Source organism: Sander lucioperca, chromosome 18 (assembly GCF_008315115.2).
Source record: "Sander lucioperca isolate FBNREF2018 chromosome 18, SLUC_FBN_1.2, whole genome shotgun sequence".
Classification (NCBI taxonomy): Eukaryota; Metazoa; Chordata; class Actinopteri; order Perciformes; family Percidae; genus Sander; species Sander lucioperca.
In genome coordinates, this window is record NC_050190.1 from 7,532,535 (window position 1) to 7,551,660 (window position 19,126).

General features: G+C 41.3%; 2 protein-coding genes across 15 annotated transcripts in view; one reads left to right on the plus strand and one right to left on the minus strand.

Annotated features, from left to right (window-relative positions):
• Positions 1-176: 176 nt before the first annotated feature.
• On the plus strand, positions 177-17,959 carry alms1 (ALMS1 centrosome and basal body associated protein). Of its 2 annotated transcripts, none has more exons than XM_035994769.1 (19): positions 177-318; positions 2,461-2,635; positions 2,983-3,085; positions 3,189-5,034; positions 5,254-5,413; positions 5,863-7,026; positions 7,158-7,273; positions 7,708-8,812; positions 9,146-9,268; positions 10,380-10,535; positions 11,062-12,038; positions 12,738-12,852; positions 13,535-13,750; positions 13,875-14,119; positions 14,722-14,887; positions 16,249-16,306; positions 16,678-16,777; positions 16,918-17,719; positions 17,757-17,959. In XM_035994769.1, exons 1-18 carry the CDS (start codon positions 304-306, stop codon positions 16,960-16,962), a joined length of 6,885 nt encoding a protein of 2,294 aa, XP_035850662.1. In that variant the 5' UTR covers positions 177-303; the 3' UTR covers positions 16,963-17,719; positions 17,757-17,959. The 2 variants fall into 2 exon arrangements, with proteins under 2 accessions (XP_035850662.1, XP_035850663.1); XM_035994770.1 differs by having other exon boundaries at positions 180-318; positions 2,482-2,635.
• Positions 17,216-19,126, minus strand: part of dctn1b (dynactin 1b) — a 58,043-nt gene continuing 56,132 nt past the window's right edge. For all 13 annotated transcript variants that reach the window (XM_031310111.2, XM_031310105.2, XM_031310112.2 and 10 more), the window contains one exon: positions 17,216-18,711. In XM_031310111.2, the coding sequence (XP_031165971.1) occupies positions 18,574-18,711 (138 nt within the window). In that variant the 3' untranslated portion in view covers positions 17,216-18,573. The remainder of the gene's footprint in view (positions 18,712-19,126) is intronic.

Here is a 19,126-nt window from a genome sequence, read left to right on the forward strand (position 1 = left end):
ACATATTTGGTGATGGTGACATTTTGCAGTGACTACATACACTTGAAAGTGTGGATGAGGTGGTGGACTCCCACCGATTTTAAACCGGAATAATTTCAGTTTTTTACGCAAGCGAGCGATCCATCTGTTCAATAGACGATCTTTCTCGTTCTTCAGTTCGTTCAAATCACATCCCTCTCGCGCCCTCTGGGCCCTCCCGCGCGAGTTTCCGGGGTTCCCCCCCTACATTTCCTAGCAACGCTCCGGCTCCTTGGATACGAGCTAGAGGAAGCTCGCTCACTGTGGTGAACGGACAACAACAACATGGAACCCCCAGAGGTAGCTAATGTTCATATTCCTGGTGTGGGAATTGTCAAAGGGAATTATGTGCGGTTCGCTTTCCCCCGAGAAACCTGGCTAACGTCTAACGTTACCCACGCTGGTCGTTGTAACGTTAAATAGCGTGCTAACCGCTTGCTAGGTTGTTAGCCAATTTTAAATAGCTTGCTAACTGCTAAACGCTTACTAGGTTGTTAGCCAATTTATCGGCTGGCCACATACAGTTAACCCAACGTTGCTTCTTTTAAACCTAATTGTTGGAAAAAATGTGCGTTCCCATGGTCCGTCATGACGATAGCATAAAGGACTAGCGGCTACTCAGTTGCAAATAGCATTTTATGCAGTTTATACAAAGCGTAGTCCTGTCTGTCACCAAGCTAACAGACCGTAACCTGTTGCGCTCAACGCTAATTAGCTTACTTTTTGCTATTGGCAACTGTAACCATTGCTACTTTGATGACAAAACTGACAGCTTTAAAGAGGCCAGAGATAATGTGCTGTGCCGCAGCCAGATCAACTGCTTCATTGTTCACAAACTGCACCGATAAAGATAAACCGCAGTTTAATTTAAAGCTGAAACTAACACTTAGCTAAGCACATGACAAATACATACAGTATATACTATAGGTGTGTGACAAATGCTGCTAATATGCATTACATTCTAAATGGCTGTACATTATTTTTTGTTTGTGAGTCAGTCGTTTCAAGGATAAAGCCCTTTCTCATGAAATGTTATTTTGTCTACTATTATGTCCAAGCAATTGAGATTATATTAGTCACAGGAATGCTTAGATAGATAGTCAAGTACATTTTATTTATATAGCCCAATATCCCAAATCCCAAATTGGCTTCAAGAAGGGAAGAATACACCAACATAGTAAAAGTACAGTATGGACAATGGGGATGACAAAATTAACAATAAATTGCATAAAGAACATCTATCTAGAAAAATTGAGTACTTTAATAATTCCTGAAGGGGAATTGCAGTTCTTATAGCAGCCATCTCACAGAAATCACAAAACAGATTAAGTAGCCTAGGTAGGATCTGAAATTCACTTTAAAAGGCCAAATAGTATACAGTAAGTAAAATAGAATAAATAAAAATCAGTTAATATAGGATTATAGACTAAAATTAGGATCATAATCTTTAACTCTGATAAAAAATATTAAATATATACTTTACAAAGATGGTGTCCAGTAATATACTGTTACTGTACATTCAGGGTTTCCCCCAGAAAAGTTGTTTAGCCCGGTGGCAAGTGTCTTTTTGTGACGAGGGCCCTGCTGGGGCCAGTCATAGACTGATTACTGCATTAATGTAGAGCCCAACAGTTCCTGTGATAACAGAATTGCAAAAGTTAGAATTAAAAAAAGCTATAAGACAGATTCTATAGAGCTCTACATTTAGTCAGTGCTGAAAGCTAACTGGAGATTTGAAAATATGACTACGTCTAAGTTGCCAACTGAGCCGCCCCACTGTAACCGTAGTTTAAACGTCTTAAAAATACATTAATTATTCCTAATGGCTTAGGCCTGGTGGGAGGGCAATTTAGGCCCTGTGGGCCACCAGGCTTGCAATATAATGGGGGAAACATTAGAACAAGTCCAGTATATAATGCTGCAAGGTGCATGATTCTCCTTGGATTAAACATAATTAACTTTACATTGAACACTGTATTATGTAAACTCAGAAATATGGCTGCTATATAATATTCTAGAGTTAAGAGGTTGCATAATAGATTCAGAGGATATTGTGATGAATGTAATAAATAAATGCATAAATCTAAAGGAGCAGCTCTGCAGTTTGTTATGAACTGAGGTGCAGAGGAGACTCGTTATGCAAAGTGATGGCAGCTGTGAGGAATGGTTTCCTGTTTCTGTTGTGTTCCTTGTGACAAAGAAGCTGAATGAGTGGCTAAAGGTGCTCAACTGTCTGACCAGCAGGTTGTGTGAGACAATTTTCGGGATGGATCACAGCAGCATGCTCCTCTCAGCTACCAACTCTAGAGGCTACAGAGTTATTACCAGCAGTTGTTGTTTTAAGCCTCTAAAGACATTTTCTCATGTTTTTGGTTACACAGCCATGTTAAATGGCACAAGAGGACAACAGTAATTTACTTTGTTTGATAATTGGGTTCACAGAGGGTGGTGGGATCTCCTCAGATGCCAGGTGATGAAGATGCGAGTCAGTCTGTTGGACATGCATCCATAAATCAACTAGAAGCTCAAAGTCATAGCCGTGCCAGTCAGGACCAGCGGCCGCCCAGGCTGGAAACTCATGGCTGGGAGCTTCAACAGGGGTGCTCTTTTCAGCAAGGTATGTACGTTGAATACAACAATGAATTTCAATTTCTATCTCAGCTCTTTTTTGTCATCATGTTGATTTAGGATAGGAGGTGATTCAGAAGAAAATGTGTTATAAATCTGTTTTGTCTATAAAAAAAAAAAAATTTGGTCCCATGATTTCATGATATGTGTTTGTTTGGAAAATCACATTTCAAGCCTAGTTTATAATTCATAACATTGGATCTCATGACAATGTGAAGTTGTAGGCAGTGATGGTTTGCTTTGCATACGTTAAGTTTGTAGGATTTATACTTCAGTTGTAAGTTGTAAACCTGTTTACAATGCCTGTGAATAACATTCCGCATTCTGTATTATCAGAATTTCAGGACATTAACCTGTCTCCAGCCCTTTCACTGTTGCCTGTAAACTTCACTGAACATTCTTTATTCCAACAAAGCGACAATGAATTTGCCCCTTTAAGGTAAAGAAAAAATTAAACGTCAATTATTGGTTCTGTGGACATAGTTTTCTACAACATGTCATATGAATGTTCAGGAGTTTCTAATTTTCTTTACTTTTTAAAGGGCGTACCCTGACATTTCCATGGCATCAGAGAGGTTTCACGTTCCACCCCAGGATCGCACTACTCAGGCCTCTGAATGTGGCTCACTGTCCCAGCACCCTTTGGCCCAGGCAACCATTCTGTCTGAAGAAGTAAGCAGCTGCTGCTCTCTGTCCCAGCACAGTTTGTCACTAATAAACGAAGGCAGACGAGAGGAAACTGTTCACTCCCCAATGATTGCCACCACTGACAGACAGGGAGTACCATCCAGAGATGATACGGGTAGCAGAGAGAAGGACTTAGTGACACTAACTGGCCCTCCAGACAAGCCAGTAGGAGAGGCTGATGAAGATGAGGCATTCTTTCTGAGTAAGAATATTCTTGCCCAGCATCTTCTGGATCTCCTTCAGAAAGAAATTGGCATGGCAAGCAGCAGTAGTAGTGCGTTTTCCTCTGCCTCGAAGACCTCTGTGAAGGCTGCTGCATCTTTTCCCAGAGAATCTAAAAGCATTGACCAAAGCATGGTTAGAAGAGAAGGTCCTCCAGGTGAAGTTTCTCTTTCCCAGCAGCACACACAACAACCTGACAGGGATTCATACCCTGACCAATCGCAAACCTTGTCGTCGGAGGTCTGTAACATCACCGTGGGGTCCCGTAGTACTAAACCTGATGACAGTAGCGAAGTGTTGCACAGAGAGCTGCTGTCTGAGGTAGAGAGGCGCAGCAGCCGTGAAGCTGAATCTAAAAACCAACAGTGGAAAAGTCCTACGCCACCCGGTCAATCTCTCACACCATATCCCACAGGGATGCCTGAAGGCAAGCCAAGTGTGACCAGAACAAATTTGGGTGGCCTGCAATTGACAGGACCGTTTTCAGCAGGTTTTGAACGGGGTCACAGAGAGCAGGACCTCTGGTTCTCAGGGAACCAAACGGGGATTGATGGGTCCTACCTGGGTTTCCTTCCACAGTCTCAATCCACTCCAGGGTTTTTCAAAGCCCCACCTAAATCAAGTGTCAAGGCTAAATTAGGACAACTCTCTGACATAGAATCGCATAAAGAGAGCTCGGATCAGTCAAACACAGGGATCTCTCCACAGCCAGCTGTTCCTGCAGCTGATGTCCATCGCTCAGACACAGCCAATCAGAGCCGAGAAGAAGCTACCTCTGCAAAAGTCCAGTCTCTCCCAAGTCTCAACTATATGCAGAAGGTAGACGCTTGGAGGGCAAATCAGAGTTCAGGCAAGACGTCACTATTTGATAGCTTGGCACTGCAAGGTTTTTCTGGCATCTCTCCTAAAAAGAAAGCTTACGATGCAGTGTCTGATTCCCTTAATCATATTCTGAGTCAGCAGGCGAAAAGTTTACAACAGCCTGTTGTTTCAAGTGCTGCCAATCAGAATGTCACACAGAGCTCCTCCACGGCTCCTTCTGGCTCTTCTACAAGAAGAGGGGAGGCGGCAGGCGGTGCTCCTATTGATACTGGCTCTGCAACAAGACCCTCTGCCTCACAGTCCCACTCATCTCTTAGCACCATTGTCAGGTCGGTCCAGAAAGATCAGCAGGAGAAAAGACCTGGAGAAAAGGGGAACAGTCAGACTCAGGACGATGGCCGTCATCAGCCAGACGCCACAGTTCAACCGTCGCCTCGCGTGAGCCTAAGCCAGTTCAGTGATGTGTCACTTGATCACGATTTGACACTCTTAAATTCCCAAGATAGTTACAACAGTGGAATTAAGTTAGGAGCTTCCATTGGAGCTTCTTCTGTTGTCAGCCTAGAAGTTGATAACTATGTCCCGTACTGGACTTCAAAACAATCACCACCACCTCTGCCCAAACCGCGAGAGCTCAACATTGAAGAACGAATCCCGGTAATTGAAAGACTTAAACGAGCATATGTCTTTAAAATATTAGAACTGGAAACTTGAATAATTGTTAATGCAGATTCAATTTCAGCATAGAATAAATGCTAACATTTAGCAGTTAATTATAATTAGCATGCACATTGTGAGGAATTTGGGTAAAAAATACCATAAACATGTAGATTTGTATTCCTGCTTCTTATATTTTCTGTATTATTTTTCCTGCAGTTGTATCTCCATAACCTGGGCATTGACCAGTCACCCTCAACGATCTTAACTCCATTTGTACCCAGAGGGCCAATCAGAGAGCCGGAATTCTCTCCCACTGACCTCTGTACAATTAAAGGATCTATTGGAACCCCAACCAAGAGCACCCAACCATCTGAAGGTACCCTTTAAAAGTGATTTTTTTTTTTTTTTTAAACTGAAAATATAATATTCAAAGTAACATTTTCAATGGGCCATTTAAAAAGTCCAAGCAGTCGGTTGGGCTAAGAATCAAAGTCTAGGAGATGTTTGTAAAAGTTAGTCTATTTTATACCAAGTGTAAAGCCAAGTTTTATTATTTTCTTTGAAAAGGAATATAATTAAAAATATATTGTTTTAGTTTCAATCATTATGTTCAGTTAGCATTTTTTTTCAAAAGCGGTCTACAAATTTGTTTTTGTATTTACACATTACAATTTTGATATTTTCCACTGAATGAATGGGTCATTTTTATCAACTGCTAATTGGTAAATGTACCTATTACCTATAATGAACCTACTGTATGTGGTAGATTTAAAAAAAAAAAAAAAAAAAAAAATTAAAAAAACAGCTCTCATGTTGTATTTTCAGGTGAAAGTCCCCATAAAGGACAGTTTTCCAGATCCAGCATTCTGTCAGTGGACTCCAGTGTATCCATACCGTTGAGCCTGGACAGTCTTGGTCCAGGTGCTACTGTCCCAGAGCGGAACAGGTGGGCTTTTCCTTCATCAGATACAGAAGCTCTCCAGAGAAAACACAGACCAGCCCCCTCTTCCCTCCCTGAAAAAGACACTTATCCTTCCACTCAGCAACAGCACACGGACAGCTGCTTAACTAGCAGCCAGCATACCATCCAGCTAGTAGATCGTTTTGGCTCTGACCCCTCGTTAGCTACCAGGGCCAGGTGTGGGGAAAGAGACTTGGATTCACCCTTGCAAACTAGCCGGAGTTTGGAGGAGCAAAGCGCCGAAGATTCTACGGTTAGCTCCAAGGCCTTGTTGGAGATCCGTCAACTACTCTCTCAGGCGGGGAATGTGCTATCTGCTGGGTCTTCTGGGGGTTTCTCAGCTTCCCCTGCACCATCCAGTCTGCTCACCGATGACATATTCCTCTCACTGAAGACAAAAACCTGCAAACTCCAGGACTCCTCATTCTCCTGTGCTAATGAGGATCCCAAAACCCGATCCTCCCTACTGTGCGCTAGGTCCTCATCTGACTCCATGCTGACCTCCGAGAAAGTGAGAGAAAGCTCTATTGGTCGAGAGAGTATGACCTCATCACGGCAACATAATTATTCATCCACACAAGCTCTTGTTCCTGCACCAGCCAAAGGTGCACACAGAAGGCCACAAGAAAGCACTGCTAGTAGAGGTGCAGGGTCAGCCCTTGTCCTCTCCCAATCGGCTCGACGGGCAGAACCTGAAGGCTGCAGTGCAGCTCCCCCTGACAACACAGTCCCACCACAGCCACCAGTCATTGCGCCTTTACCAGTTTTGAGTACACAGACGTTCACCTCTACTCCTACAGACATAGTGGGTGTCACAGAGGAGGAAAAACCAACTACTCTGGAAGCTCCTGTACAGAGCAGCTCCTCCTCGCCCATCCTCGAGGACACTGATCAGGAGCTGATGAGTGATGGGAGTAGCGAGGGCTCGCTGGCAGTCAGAGTGGCCAAGTTACTGCAGAGTGAATCTCCGGCCACCATGTTGTCCAGTACACCCAGCATCACTGACCAGGAGGAGAGCAAAGCCAGAGGTAAGTGGATTCACATGTTGTTAAAATGTTAAGTTTTCATGGTGAAAAAAGATTTAAAACATTCAAATAAACTCTTCAAACTTACTAATGATCTTGCACGAATACACTATCATCTGCTTTCTATTTTGCAGAGTGGATTAAACTGAAGATATCAGGACAGCAGTGTGAACCTCTGGAGTTGGACAAAGAAGACAGAAAGCGGATTGAAGAGATAAAGAGAGAGCTGCTGTTAAAATACCCTATAAAGGTGAATCACTGAAGGTCTTTATCATTACAGTCATAATTATAAAAGCTTAATTTTCTGCTTAATTAATTTACTTAAACTTACTACATTTATAAAGTACTAAAAATGTATAAAATAGTTTCACAGTTTTCCCTTTTTAAATCCTGTAAATATTGATAAAGAAAATGTTTTGTCATTTTGATGTCTGCCTCCAATCTCTGGACAGTACAGGTCTCATACTAAAGGTAACTGGTGTGTTGCAGGCATGGCGTGTTAACAGATGCATGTTAGACTTTGGAAAATTTCCAAATTTGTTTCCAGTTATGATGCCAGTGTAATTTTCAAGAAGTTTGGATCTTTGTGGTGGATTAATTAATTCACAGGATAACATAAACTAGGATCACCTTGCCTGGTCTCACCGTTTGACACATACCTTGTTTTTTTGCTTCTCCTTTCAGAGTCAGGGGAGCACAGATACAGAGAGCAGTACATCCAGTATAAGAGTCCAAACGGTGCAGAATGCGTCTTGGCAAGCAGCATTATCGAAGGCAGTGAATGTCTCTAACAACCAGCCATCCCAGCCTCTGCAGGGCCTCCACACAGATCTCTCGGTCTCCGCCGTGCAGCTTCAAAACCCCCCTCGCCCAGATCTAGAGGCTCAGATATGTGAGATTGCCGCCAGAGAAGGGGTAACCCTCCCTAGGAAAAACCCTCAGGCCCTCACATCTATTACCATTGCCACCCGCAGGCGGTCCACCTCACCCTCTCCCTCCACGTCGCCTGCACCTCCCTTCAGTCCAGCGCCAGGGCTGCTCCACCTGGCCGAGCTCTCAACAGAAGCAGTCAAGCTTCCTAAAGCTAACAGGCAGCTTCCCCATACCATGGCTCAAGAAGATGAGGCTACCAGAGAGCCAGCATCAGCGTTTGAACCAAGCAGTAGTCTTCACACCAGAAGCCAAAATCTGACTTCTACGTCAGCACCAGTGAATCAGAAGAGGCAAGACGCTGTAGGAGGCCAGTTTGAAGAACCTGCCCCACCCTCACAGGGTTTAGGTAGAGAGGATGTGAATGCTAAGGAGGACAACACCCAATCGTTCATGGGAGATGATGAGTTATCTGTCCAGAACAGCTCTTGTTCTGGTGTTAGTCACGAAGCTGAGCAGGCCACAGGGTCCTCCACATCGGAATCCCCAGCCAGGACTGGTCACATCTCACATGTCCATCTTACTCTGTCCCCTAAAGCCACTGATCACACCTCTTCCACTGCTGTCCACCCCAGTCATCCTGTTGCTGTTACAGGGTTGCTACGTAAAGAATTTGTCCCCCTCAGACACACCTCTTCTGCTGCCAGCAGTCCGGACGAAGGTGTCGGGTTGTCCAGTCCACCAGAGTGGTACGATGTCAGAGAGCCAATAAGACACCAGGTGCCTAAAAGACCTGAGACCTCCACCCTGTTCAAAACCCCTGTGCCTCAGGGAAGAATGACCCTCACATCCACACAATCCTCTACACCATGTCACAGCGTTGGTGTGTCACAAAGAACCTTAACCACTGAAACACCAGGTAAGCCTATTATTAATGTACTGCCAGTATATGTAAAGACCTATCGTGTCATTTTTAGATCCGTAACAGGAGAGTTTTGTAGTTCTATAGTACAGTACCCAACCCTTCACTATGCAGTTAATCACATTATACATGAGGGCAGAGTTTTAAACTAGATGACGGATGACAACATACTTTGTAAGTGTGTTTTGTAACGTTTACTGCCATGAGGCTACGTATTCTGATTCTGCATTCTTAGCAAAATTAGATCATAAGAAATAAATGTCAACATGGCTTTATCCTTAATTATCTGTTGTAGGTAAAGATGATTGTATGTTCCTTCTCACCTTTCAGCAGTGCCTGTTCTGTTACCTTATAAACCATGTGGCAGTGAGGAGCTCTTCTACATCCCTCAAACAGAAACTGACATCTCCTCTACCAACCCTTCTGACACCACCATGGAGAGCTCCCATACAGGTACATTTGTCTCAAATATTTTATTGTGCAATGTAGATCACATTGAACATTGGTTGTACTCCACGATTTCTACCACATTACAATTTGTAGGGTTGCTCACTGAAAGTCAGTCTGACTGTGTGGAAATGTGATGTTTTGAAATCACACATGATGACAAAGCCATTAAAATGTGGGTCTTGGGTCGCCTGGGAAGCTCACCTGGTTGAGCATGCGCCCCACGTACAAAGGCTCAGTCCTTAACAGAGCGGCCGTGGGTTCACTTCCGACCCGTGGACCTTTGCTGCACGTAATTTCCCCTCTCTCTCCCCTTTCCTGTCTTAATCTGTCCTGTCAAAGGCCTAAAATGCCCACAAAAACATAATCTTAAAAATGTTGGTCTTGCAGGTTAAACACGAGGCTAATGTAGGCTGATATAGTTTAGTGTGGGGGCAGCTGCTCTGCAGGTGTGCTGAACTGACACTAACTGGACAGGGGAGTGTAACATCTATTTCTCATATTTGTAGGTGAAGTGTATTGAAACAGACATTAGTAATGTTGAGCGTTTATAAAAATTTAAAAATATCTAATAGATAAGAAAAAGCATTACCCAATGAACAACAAGCATGCAACAAATGAATATACCAAAGATGACTGGAGACCAAATTGGTCTGGACAGCTTTTGTTTCTTGCACTGACTGAACTTGAACATAGCAAATGGTTAAAAGTTTATCGAAATAGAAATGAAGGAACTATTTAAATTCAGAGAATTGAATTGTCAGTTGTATCTGATAAATGAGGAGGCTCTGCTCTCATTTTCCCTGTGCCTGTATGGGTAGCAGCTGGTCTATTGTAACCTACACCAGGCAGTGCATTAATTATACATGTTCAGGGGCTGAGTGAGACAAAGGCTGAGCTGGGGCCCAAGCAGAGAGAAAGAGAGAGGGAGTCAGGGACTGTAGACTCCATTTTTTTTTAAACATCTTCTGTTCATTACTAGCTGAAAAAGAAGGATTTTGGTATTTTTTGCAGCAGTGTTATTCATCTGTTATCTCAAATTCGGACAATCTTGGTCCAACCTTTTTCTGAGTAGCACTCATCATGAGGTAACAAGCCACTTTGGAATTCTGACCAGGCTCAGACGACGCTGTGCCCCCACGCTTCAGCAGCGAGGTCCTCGGGCACCGAGACACTGGGTTGGACCGTGGAGTCACCATCAGACACTCAGAGGGCATCTACAGCAAGAGGCTGAAAACAGCCACCTTCAAAATGCACGAGCCCGGACACAGAGGTGAGCTCAACATACAGGAAAATAGTATTTATACTCCTTAAGTTATATTGTGTCAAATGCGTGTGTGAAACGAGTATCATCTTAAATCATTACAAATAAAAAGTAAAGCTAATTTTTACAAATATGTCACTCTGTTAAATAGAATCAATATAATAACACACATACACTAATTGTACTGAGGTGAAAGGGACATTGTTGGACTGTTTGGCAATGCATATGTTTTTTTTTTTTGTGGCAGTAGACAGTAACTATGAGAAGTTAGTTAAAGAAATATTTGATCATTTTATTTTTAATTTAGAAATGTTAAATTTGGCATTTTTATAAAATTGTGTCTGTGAAACGGCTTGTTTTGGTTTGCTTTTAAAAGCATTAGTTTGTGCTTTTGTTTACACGGCTTTGCTTAGTTTTTTTTCCTGTCATTTTTTTTTCTAACCCTTCTGTTTGTTTGCACGAGGCAATGGATAATAAATATATTGTTCGTATGATCCTAATTCAATATTAACACCTGTTGTCTCTCTCCTCGTAGGTGCCTCTATATCAGCAGATGGACCTTCACAAACAAGTGTGACTCAAGCTCCAAAGCAGTCTTCTCAGGTATCAGTTGCCTTTACCAGAGTGCCTTTATCAAGCAACCAAGGAGCCTCCAAGAGAGACCAGGGGACCAGCCCGATGCAGTTCCCCAGTTATGATCAACCAAAGCCGAGCCGTGTGAGATTTCATGTGGACTTAGCCTACGACAAGGCGAGCCATCACCTGGACCAAAGCCCTGTTCCTCAGGCGGGAGAGGAGCACGACCAGGAGAAGATGGACTCCGGCTTCCATGACCCCACTTCCAAGCAGAGCAGCAGCACTCTGGACCAGCTGTGGAAGAGGTTCTGTGATCAGTGGATCCTGGAGCAGTCCCAACCCACCAGCGACAGAGAGGCATCACTGCTGGAGCGGCTAGAACGCCTGTCCCGTCTTATTAATAACACAAGGGGCACTTACATGTCAGAACTACAGGGAGAAGATGCTATGGGGTACGAAACAAAGAAGGATATTGGAGTAGTGAAGAGGAGCGTAGGTTGTGAGGACAAAGGAATAGAGTGGGAAGTCAGAAGAGGTAGAAAGGTTGAAGGTGAACCTCCTGTCCCTCATCAGGCCTGGACACAGAGCCTACAGGTAGATGAAACCTTTCAACCTACAGAGGAGGACAGCCGTGACTCCTCCGTCTCCAGCTTCTCTCAGGGCTCCTCCCAGAGTCAGCACCTCTGTCCTGCAGACAGAGACGAGTCAGAGACCTTATCCACCATGTCCAGCTCCATGTCCACCGTGGACACGGCGCGGCTGATCCGAGCCTTCGGCGCCCACCGAGTCCAGCACCTGAAAACGAGCTCCAGCCTCAGTAAACTGTACAGCACCATCGACAAGCAGAAGGAAGGGAGGGAGCAGCGGAGAGGAAGAAACAAAGAGCCGCCTTATATCATCACACTGTCAGAGACCACCGGTACTGATGAATCCATAGTAAGTGTATATGCATGTTATTGCCCTCATAAGGTAAAGCTAATTTGATAATCGTATGTATGTACCAAGTGCAATAACAAAGCTTTCTGACCACAACCCCTTGGAGAGCCATGGAAAATGGAGACCCATGGAAATCTCTTTTACGTAAAATATAACCGCAATATAATATTATCAGGCTTTCAAAAAAATAGTTTTTTGTTGTTTTTACCAGTATGATATCTTGATCCAAAATATGCATGCTGCTTTGAGTGGCTGAATATCACCAAAGAGGAACTTGAAGATCATTCAAAGGTCTTTTTGAATTTCATGTCTGGCTGTGGAATTCTGAATAAATCCGCAATCTATGTAGGTTGCATTGTTGCAGAGGTGTATCGGCACCTAACAACAAAGCTTTTTCACCACAGACATTTGTGATTTGTAAGGAAATAGCACGGGTGTCACTAATAACATTACCGTTGGCTCTGTTGTATTCAATTGTCCCAATTAACCATGACCGTATGCACTATACCTGGACCCTGAAACTGAACCAGCTATATGGAATTAAGCCAATTTTCTATTCACACGTGTCTTTTCCTGCTGTGACATGTCAACATACGTATGTTCTGTGAAAAAGACTTTTTGTAGGAGCACAGAACAAAGTGACATAATCACAGGTATTGAACAGCTCTAAATGTTTGATGTGATTTTATTGGTCTTCAGGTTGCTGCTGATTCTGCATCAACCAGCGCTTACACCCTTCCGTCACACAGCGGCCCCTCCAGGACTCTGGCAGCCAAGAAGAGTGTTAAACTGGTCAGCAAAAGCATCCAGGCAGGTCAGTGCTGCTAAAGAGGTCACTCAGATTGATTAGTGTTTGCTAAAGTAATTTGGTTAAATGTTGGTAATGTTTTTGGTTTGGTGTTTGGTAGAAAATATTTACCAACAAAGTCTACAGCCTAACAAAATTAGGGCTACAAACAACTCACAAGCTGCTACTCCATTCAAAAAGAATTTTTTTTTGCTGTTGTGAATACCTGTTGTCTAGTCCTCCAATATACATAAACATAATTTCCAATAACAAAAATTCTATATTCTGGCAAATTGTGTACTTTTGCGTTTGTTTGTGTTCTACATTTGCTACAAAGTTATAACCTTTTTTTGAGCATTTATAATGTTGACCTGACTGTTACTTTTCCTCATGAATAGTTTGAACTTTTTATTTGCAAAAAGCAAAAGATTATTGCAATTCTGGAGTTACTACTCCCTTATTGGTAAGACGGAAAAATGAGGCAAATCTTTTAATTGTTTTATTTATAGGATGGAAGAATTAGGCAAATCTTTTATTTATAGGAGGCAATGCACATCAAAATGACATTTTAACAACCTCAATGTAAATGTGCCGGGGTTAGCTCAACAGCTTATCTGTAACCAAAAAGACAGTAAATTGACAAATGGGTTTAAAGTTGCAATAAAAGCAATTCTTTAAGATTCTTTACACTGTTCTTTTTTTTGCTCAGGCGACCTGGAGATTGTCAGTAATGGGACTCGACACCACACCAGAGATGTTGGAACCACATTCCCTTCGCCTGGTGAAGCCAGAACTTCCAGGCAGATTTCATCCCCTTCATCCAGCTTAGAGAAGGGAAGAGGAGGGCAGAGGAGCCCCGCTAAGAGTCAGGGGTTACAAAAACAGAGAAAGATCAAGAGAAGCCATCCAAAGACCTACCCTAAAGGTACGTTGACTACAAATAAAGTGGTCTGTGTTTTTTGCATGTAAAGAGTATATTGTTTTATACCAGAGTAAAACTTAATATCTTTATTGATTTAGCTGGTTTAAATTTCCCTGGTCCTTTCCAGGTGTTTCATGGTTCATCTCTGCTGACAACCTGAGGTCTGAAGTGCGTAAGGAGAACCAGCCAGAGGAAGAGGAGTTGTTGTGGAGGCAGAGCACTGCCTGGTTTGAACCATACAGCAGAATCAATCCATGGAGAGAACCGCTCCGACAGAGACAAGTACATGAAGACAGAAACAAACACGACGAACCCGATTTAGATCCAAGAACCAAAACAATGTCCTCTAGTTTGGCACGGATCTCTCTCCAGGTTGGTTTGTCTTTTACTTTACAAAACATTGCCTAATAGGCTCTTCCTTAGGATAAATGTTTGTGTGTACATTTAAGAAGTGAGAGATGGAAGTGTTGTTTGCAGTGGGAAACTATATTTTAGGTTCCTCCACAGGCTTGGCTTTTTATTAAAATTGTAGATGACTAATCTAAAGAAAAAAACTTTCCCCAAGTTTTGTACTTGTAGACATGCTTAGAGGATTGAAGCCCCTGAAAATTTGACTTTAAATGTTTATGTCCCTATTACATTAAGTATGTATGACAAAATCAACAAAGTAAAAAAATATAACTTCGGTTCTAAAACTTCTTCATCAGGACTGTATGGGTGTGATATAATCAGATTTGACATTGGCCAAACCACTTGCTGAATTGTGCCATCACCTTTCCCTAACTGATCCCGAAGCTCTCATGTGAAACATTGAAAACAGAAAATTGGGTGAAGAGAGAAAATAACTTTTTAGGCCCTTAAGATAAAATGTTTGTTTGACGTTTCAAAACGATTCCCTTAAAATCTTTTACTATTGACCCTTTTTTTTTTTTTTTTTATTTAAAAAACATTGATGTTCCTTTTCAATTCTGCAGGAGGCTCTGGAGATGCATCGTCCAGTGTTCATCTCTGATTCAAGGCGGAGGGTGAAGCGCATGGCTCTGCAGGCACAGGAGAGGAAGCTACAGGCCAACTTCTGCAGAGAGAGAGATGAACTCTTCAGCTGGCTTGGAGGAGCACAGAGGCTGCCGAGGCCTGCAGGTACTCAACAACACCAGGAGGGAAATGTGCGATTGTAACGTCAAACCTGCTCGAAACTTTAGATCTTTGTTTTTAGTCTACGGAGCCCCTTAACTGAGGTGTGCTATGATCTGTCTGACAGTAAGATATCTTATTTATCCTGCCACTTAGGGTTTTTTTTTAAGTCACTATAGTACTATTATCAATATTATGGTACAGTGTTTCAAAACTCGAAGTACAAGACTCCCAACTGATCATACAGTGCTTGTAAATCATGAAATCTTGCATTCAAAGCAACTGATTCTCCTTTCATTTGGCTTGTTAACATCTTTCACTGAAAGACCAATGTTTCAAACAAAAGTTTCTGGTGAAATACGAGTACATTTAAGTCAACTAAACATATCAAAGTGCAATTCTCTCAGTTAAGTTATTATTACGATCACTTAGTCCAATACCAAACAATGTAAGATACATGTTTCAAAATTACCCTTTTGGAGTGCTAAAGATGAGCTTTTTGCTTCACATGACAGTAGGCAAAAATGTAACTGTACATTACCCATCAAATTCAACAACAAACTATTTCCATAATTCCTATCCCATAATTAGAAGTGGGATCAATGAAGACATCCCCAATCATCGATGCAACAAACTTTTACTGTATTGCAACATTACTGTAAGGTTTTGTCTAATCAAATACTGTAAAAAACACTGTTACAGAACTGAAAGAAAATTGTTTACTGTAAAAGTTTTCTGTAGTGCACACAACACTAATCTGCATCAATGCAGTCTTCTGGATTTGGCCATAAGTACTCGTCCACATTAAGGCTGTCCTCGACTAAAGAAATTCTTAGTCGACTAACACTTATATGATTTTGTCGATTAATCGATTAGTTGATGTAATCGACAGAGCTGTGCTCTTTGAGAGGTGATTAAGACTAGAAAAGCACAATATAAATGTAGTTAATGAACCATCTGTAAAACTGAGTTTCCCCACAATTAATCCTGCAAAAGCACCACTTTAAATCTTGTGCTTACCAGAAATGTGCTCATAAGTTTCTTGGAAATGAGTAATTAAGCATGAATAAGCATAAAAAATGACTCATCAACTAAAGAAATCTTAGTCGACTAAGACCAAAACGACCGACTAATCGACTAAGAGGTGGCAGCCCTAGTCCACATCACAATGTATGTTTTTATAGTTCATGGTTCACCTTGGGAAAAACCTTCTTGAATGTCGAATCCAAGCCTGACATTGGTCAGTGAAGTACCACATACTTGTGAGAATAGTACCATAGCGTCAGAAAAAACTAATACAGTCCTGTACGTGCATTCTAAAGCCCACTATTTATGTGTTTGACTGATTACTTTTCTTTTGTGTTAAGGCACTGCTTTGCTCAGGAGGGCTGTTCCCAGGAAGGAGATGATACTGAGATCCAAACAGTAAGCTTTTTGTTTTTAAATATTTTTAATTCAAAATGTAAATTAATTGGAAGGATTCATTATGACAATAGTAGCAATACTTTTGAATAGTACCAATACTAAAGACAATCTAGGGTGTTTTTTCCAATTTGTACCACAAGCGTAAAGGAATTAAATGGTACTTTGTACTTTACACAAATATTACCATTTGACTGAATTTAAATGGTTAAAAGCAAGTGATGCATTTTTAAATAATGACATGGCTACCATATTAATTGGATATTGTAATAAATGATTTAGAATCTAATAACATCCTGACCATTCTCAACTATAGTTGTTGTATTCAATGTTTAGGCAGTATAAGTATTGTCTTAACCCTGTTTCTTCTCCAGGATTTATGAGAATCTTCCAGAGGTGCAGAGGAGGAGAGAGGAGGAAAGAAGAAGAGCAGAGTATCGATCTTACCGGCTGAACGCTCAACTCTACAACAAGGTACAACACAAACTGCTGTTCTTAATCAAAAAGTCTACAAAATGCATCTATTTATTTTAAGAGCTAGTTTTATATCAAAGTGGCTGACAGTTGTTTTGACTAGCAGGAGTGAAAATATCGAGCTGTTTTCTGTCTTTCAGAGAATCACTAACCATGTCCTGGGCAGAAGAACAGCCTGGCAGTGATCGGACCAGTGACACGTTTTTACTATAGAGGAAATCAGTGATGGTAAAACTTCTTTTTACAATTTTAATAACAAAACTACCTAACTTAACACAAAAAATTGCTTTTATTTATTTGTGACCACATTTTTAGTTGGTATTTCAAAGATTATGTAGAATTGTACTCTTTAGATACAAATGTGTTGTAATGTAAAAATAAACAAGATTCTTTATAATTTTTGCTAAATTCCATGCTTTGATTGAAGACAAAATACAGTGTCTTTAATGTCTTTTATTGATCGGTTGTGCAAGAGCAGGAAGCTACACATGGTAAAGACAAGCTTCAGATTCAGTACATCAGCTGCACAGATAAATAACATATGTCTGCATTTCCTCTCTTAAACTACAGTATGCCCATTAATTAAATTATAAAACTTCAAGGAGAGAGAGATTTTTTACACTGTAAATCCTTTAAGGTTAATCAGCATTTTTGTTCTGTGCAGTCCACAAGGTTTTATTCGAACCACAGAGCAAAATCCTCAATGCATTCTGTAGTTTGGTTTCTCCTGTCACTCAGGACTTGGTATATGTGCAAAAGTGTCGTTGATCAAACCACAGTAAAATGCCCACTACTTCAAATGGACAAATCTTCTATTTTCAGTATCATTTCTGAATCACAAGCCTTTCCCTTTAGACAGTTAGGTTATAAAAATGGAGTACACAAAGTGACACCTGATTAAAACAAATTGTCATGATCCTAATACTGTGTAGCTTTAACAGTGTAACAATATTCTGGCCTAATGTGAACCACACTGCAGGTTCCACACCAGGGCCAAAGAGGAGTTTGATAAATATTCTACACAACAAAATCAGTGTATCTGGGCAACATGCAGCAGTGCATTTGCAAGTATCTCTACTTTTTCTGGCCATAAAACAAAATTTCGACGAGCAAGATGAAGCTTTAAGTTACAGTATGAAGGGCTGTAGTCGAGAGCACGGCAGTCTAACACAGGTCCTTTTGAGACCAATAACCACTATACATCATTACGCCACTGAATAAATATGCTGCTTTCCTGGTTTTAAGCAGATTTTCCTTGAATTAGTTAGGCCTAAAGTAGTGATTATTTTCTTCCTTAATTGTTCTGGTGATAAAATGTTAGAAAACAGTGGAACATTCCCATTATAATTTACCAAAGTCTTGAGTTCAGATTTCTTGTTTTGGTTTGACAAACCAAAAGATATTCAGTTTACTGTCAAATATGACATGAAAGAAAACCAACAAGTCCCACGTTATCAGTAAATGATTGATTGGCTTGAATTTGATTGAAGAAATGGCTAAAACAATCAATTGTTTCGAATTAATCTTCTGTAGAATGACTAATAATTTAGGCTCTAAATGTCTGTAACCAAGAAAAGGCAGCATCAAAACAGAACAAAGTTCTAGATGTCCAAAGTAAATTTGAGATTAAACTGATCTCAAACCACAGTCCTTACCGACACAGATCAACTTCCTTTTAAATCAGGTTGTAATCTCTCCACTCGTGATCTTAAATACCTTCTTGTTTGGAAGCACATGTTGTGGGGGGTGGTGGTGTTGTGTTGGTGCAGCAGGCAGGATGGCAGGGCAGTTGAAGTTTAGGTCCGCAACAGACTGTGAACTCTCTGCAGCTGAGACTGGGATAGGACGAGCCGGTGGACCTGCTCCTGACCGCGGGTACACGGCACCATGACCCGACCCACCAGCACTGTGTCGCCCTGCTTCTCCTCCTTTGCCTAAAGACAGAAAAGGGATCAGTGTGGTAAGATCCCTTCAATTCTGCATTCCGGACTCTGTTCTTTGAGACGTCTAACTGTGCTTTCTTAACAAAAGAAAATAGCAGGTATAGTAGTGACATTGTTTTTTTGAGAGCAAGTAGAGGTCAACTTTTGAAGGTGTAAAGCAAAATTAAGCAATGTGAAATTAAACAACCATAGGTAGTGTCTTTTTATTGAAACAAAACCTACAGAATAGTGTAAACTGTTTCTACTCTGCAGAAGCAAGTGTGAATCTGAGAAAATTGATGCTAAAGACTGGACTTAGAGCATAAAGTAAACCTGGTTTAATAATTGTTGACTAATTTTTAGTTTATTAGTATAGTTAACATTTTAGAGCGGTTACTTTTTTTGAAAAAAGTGAATTTAATCGATT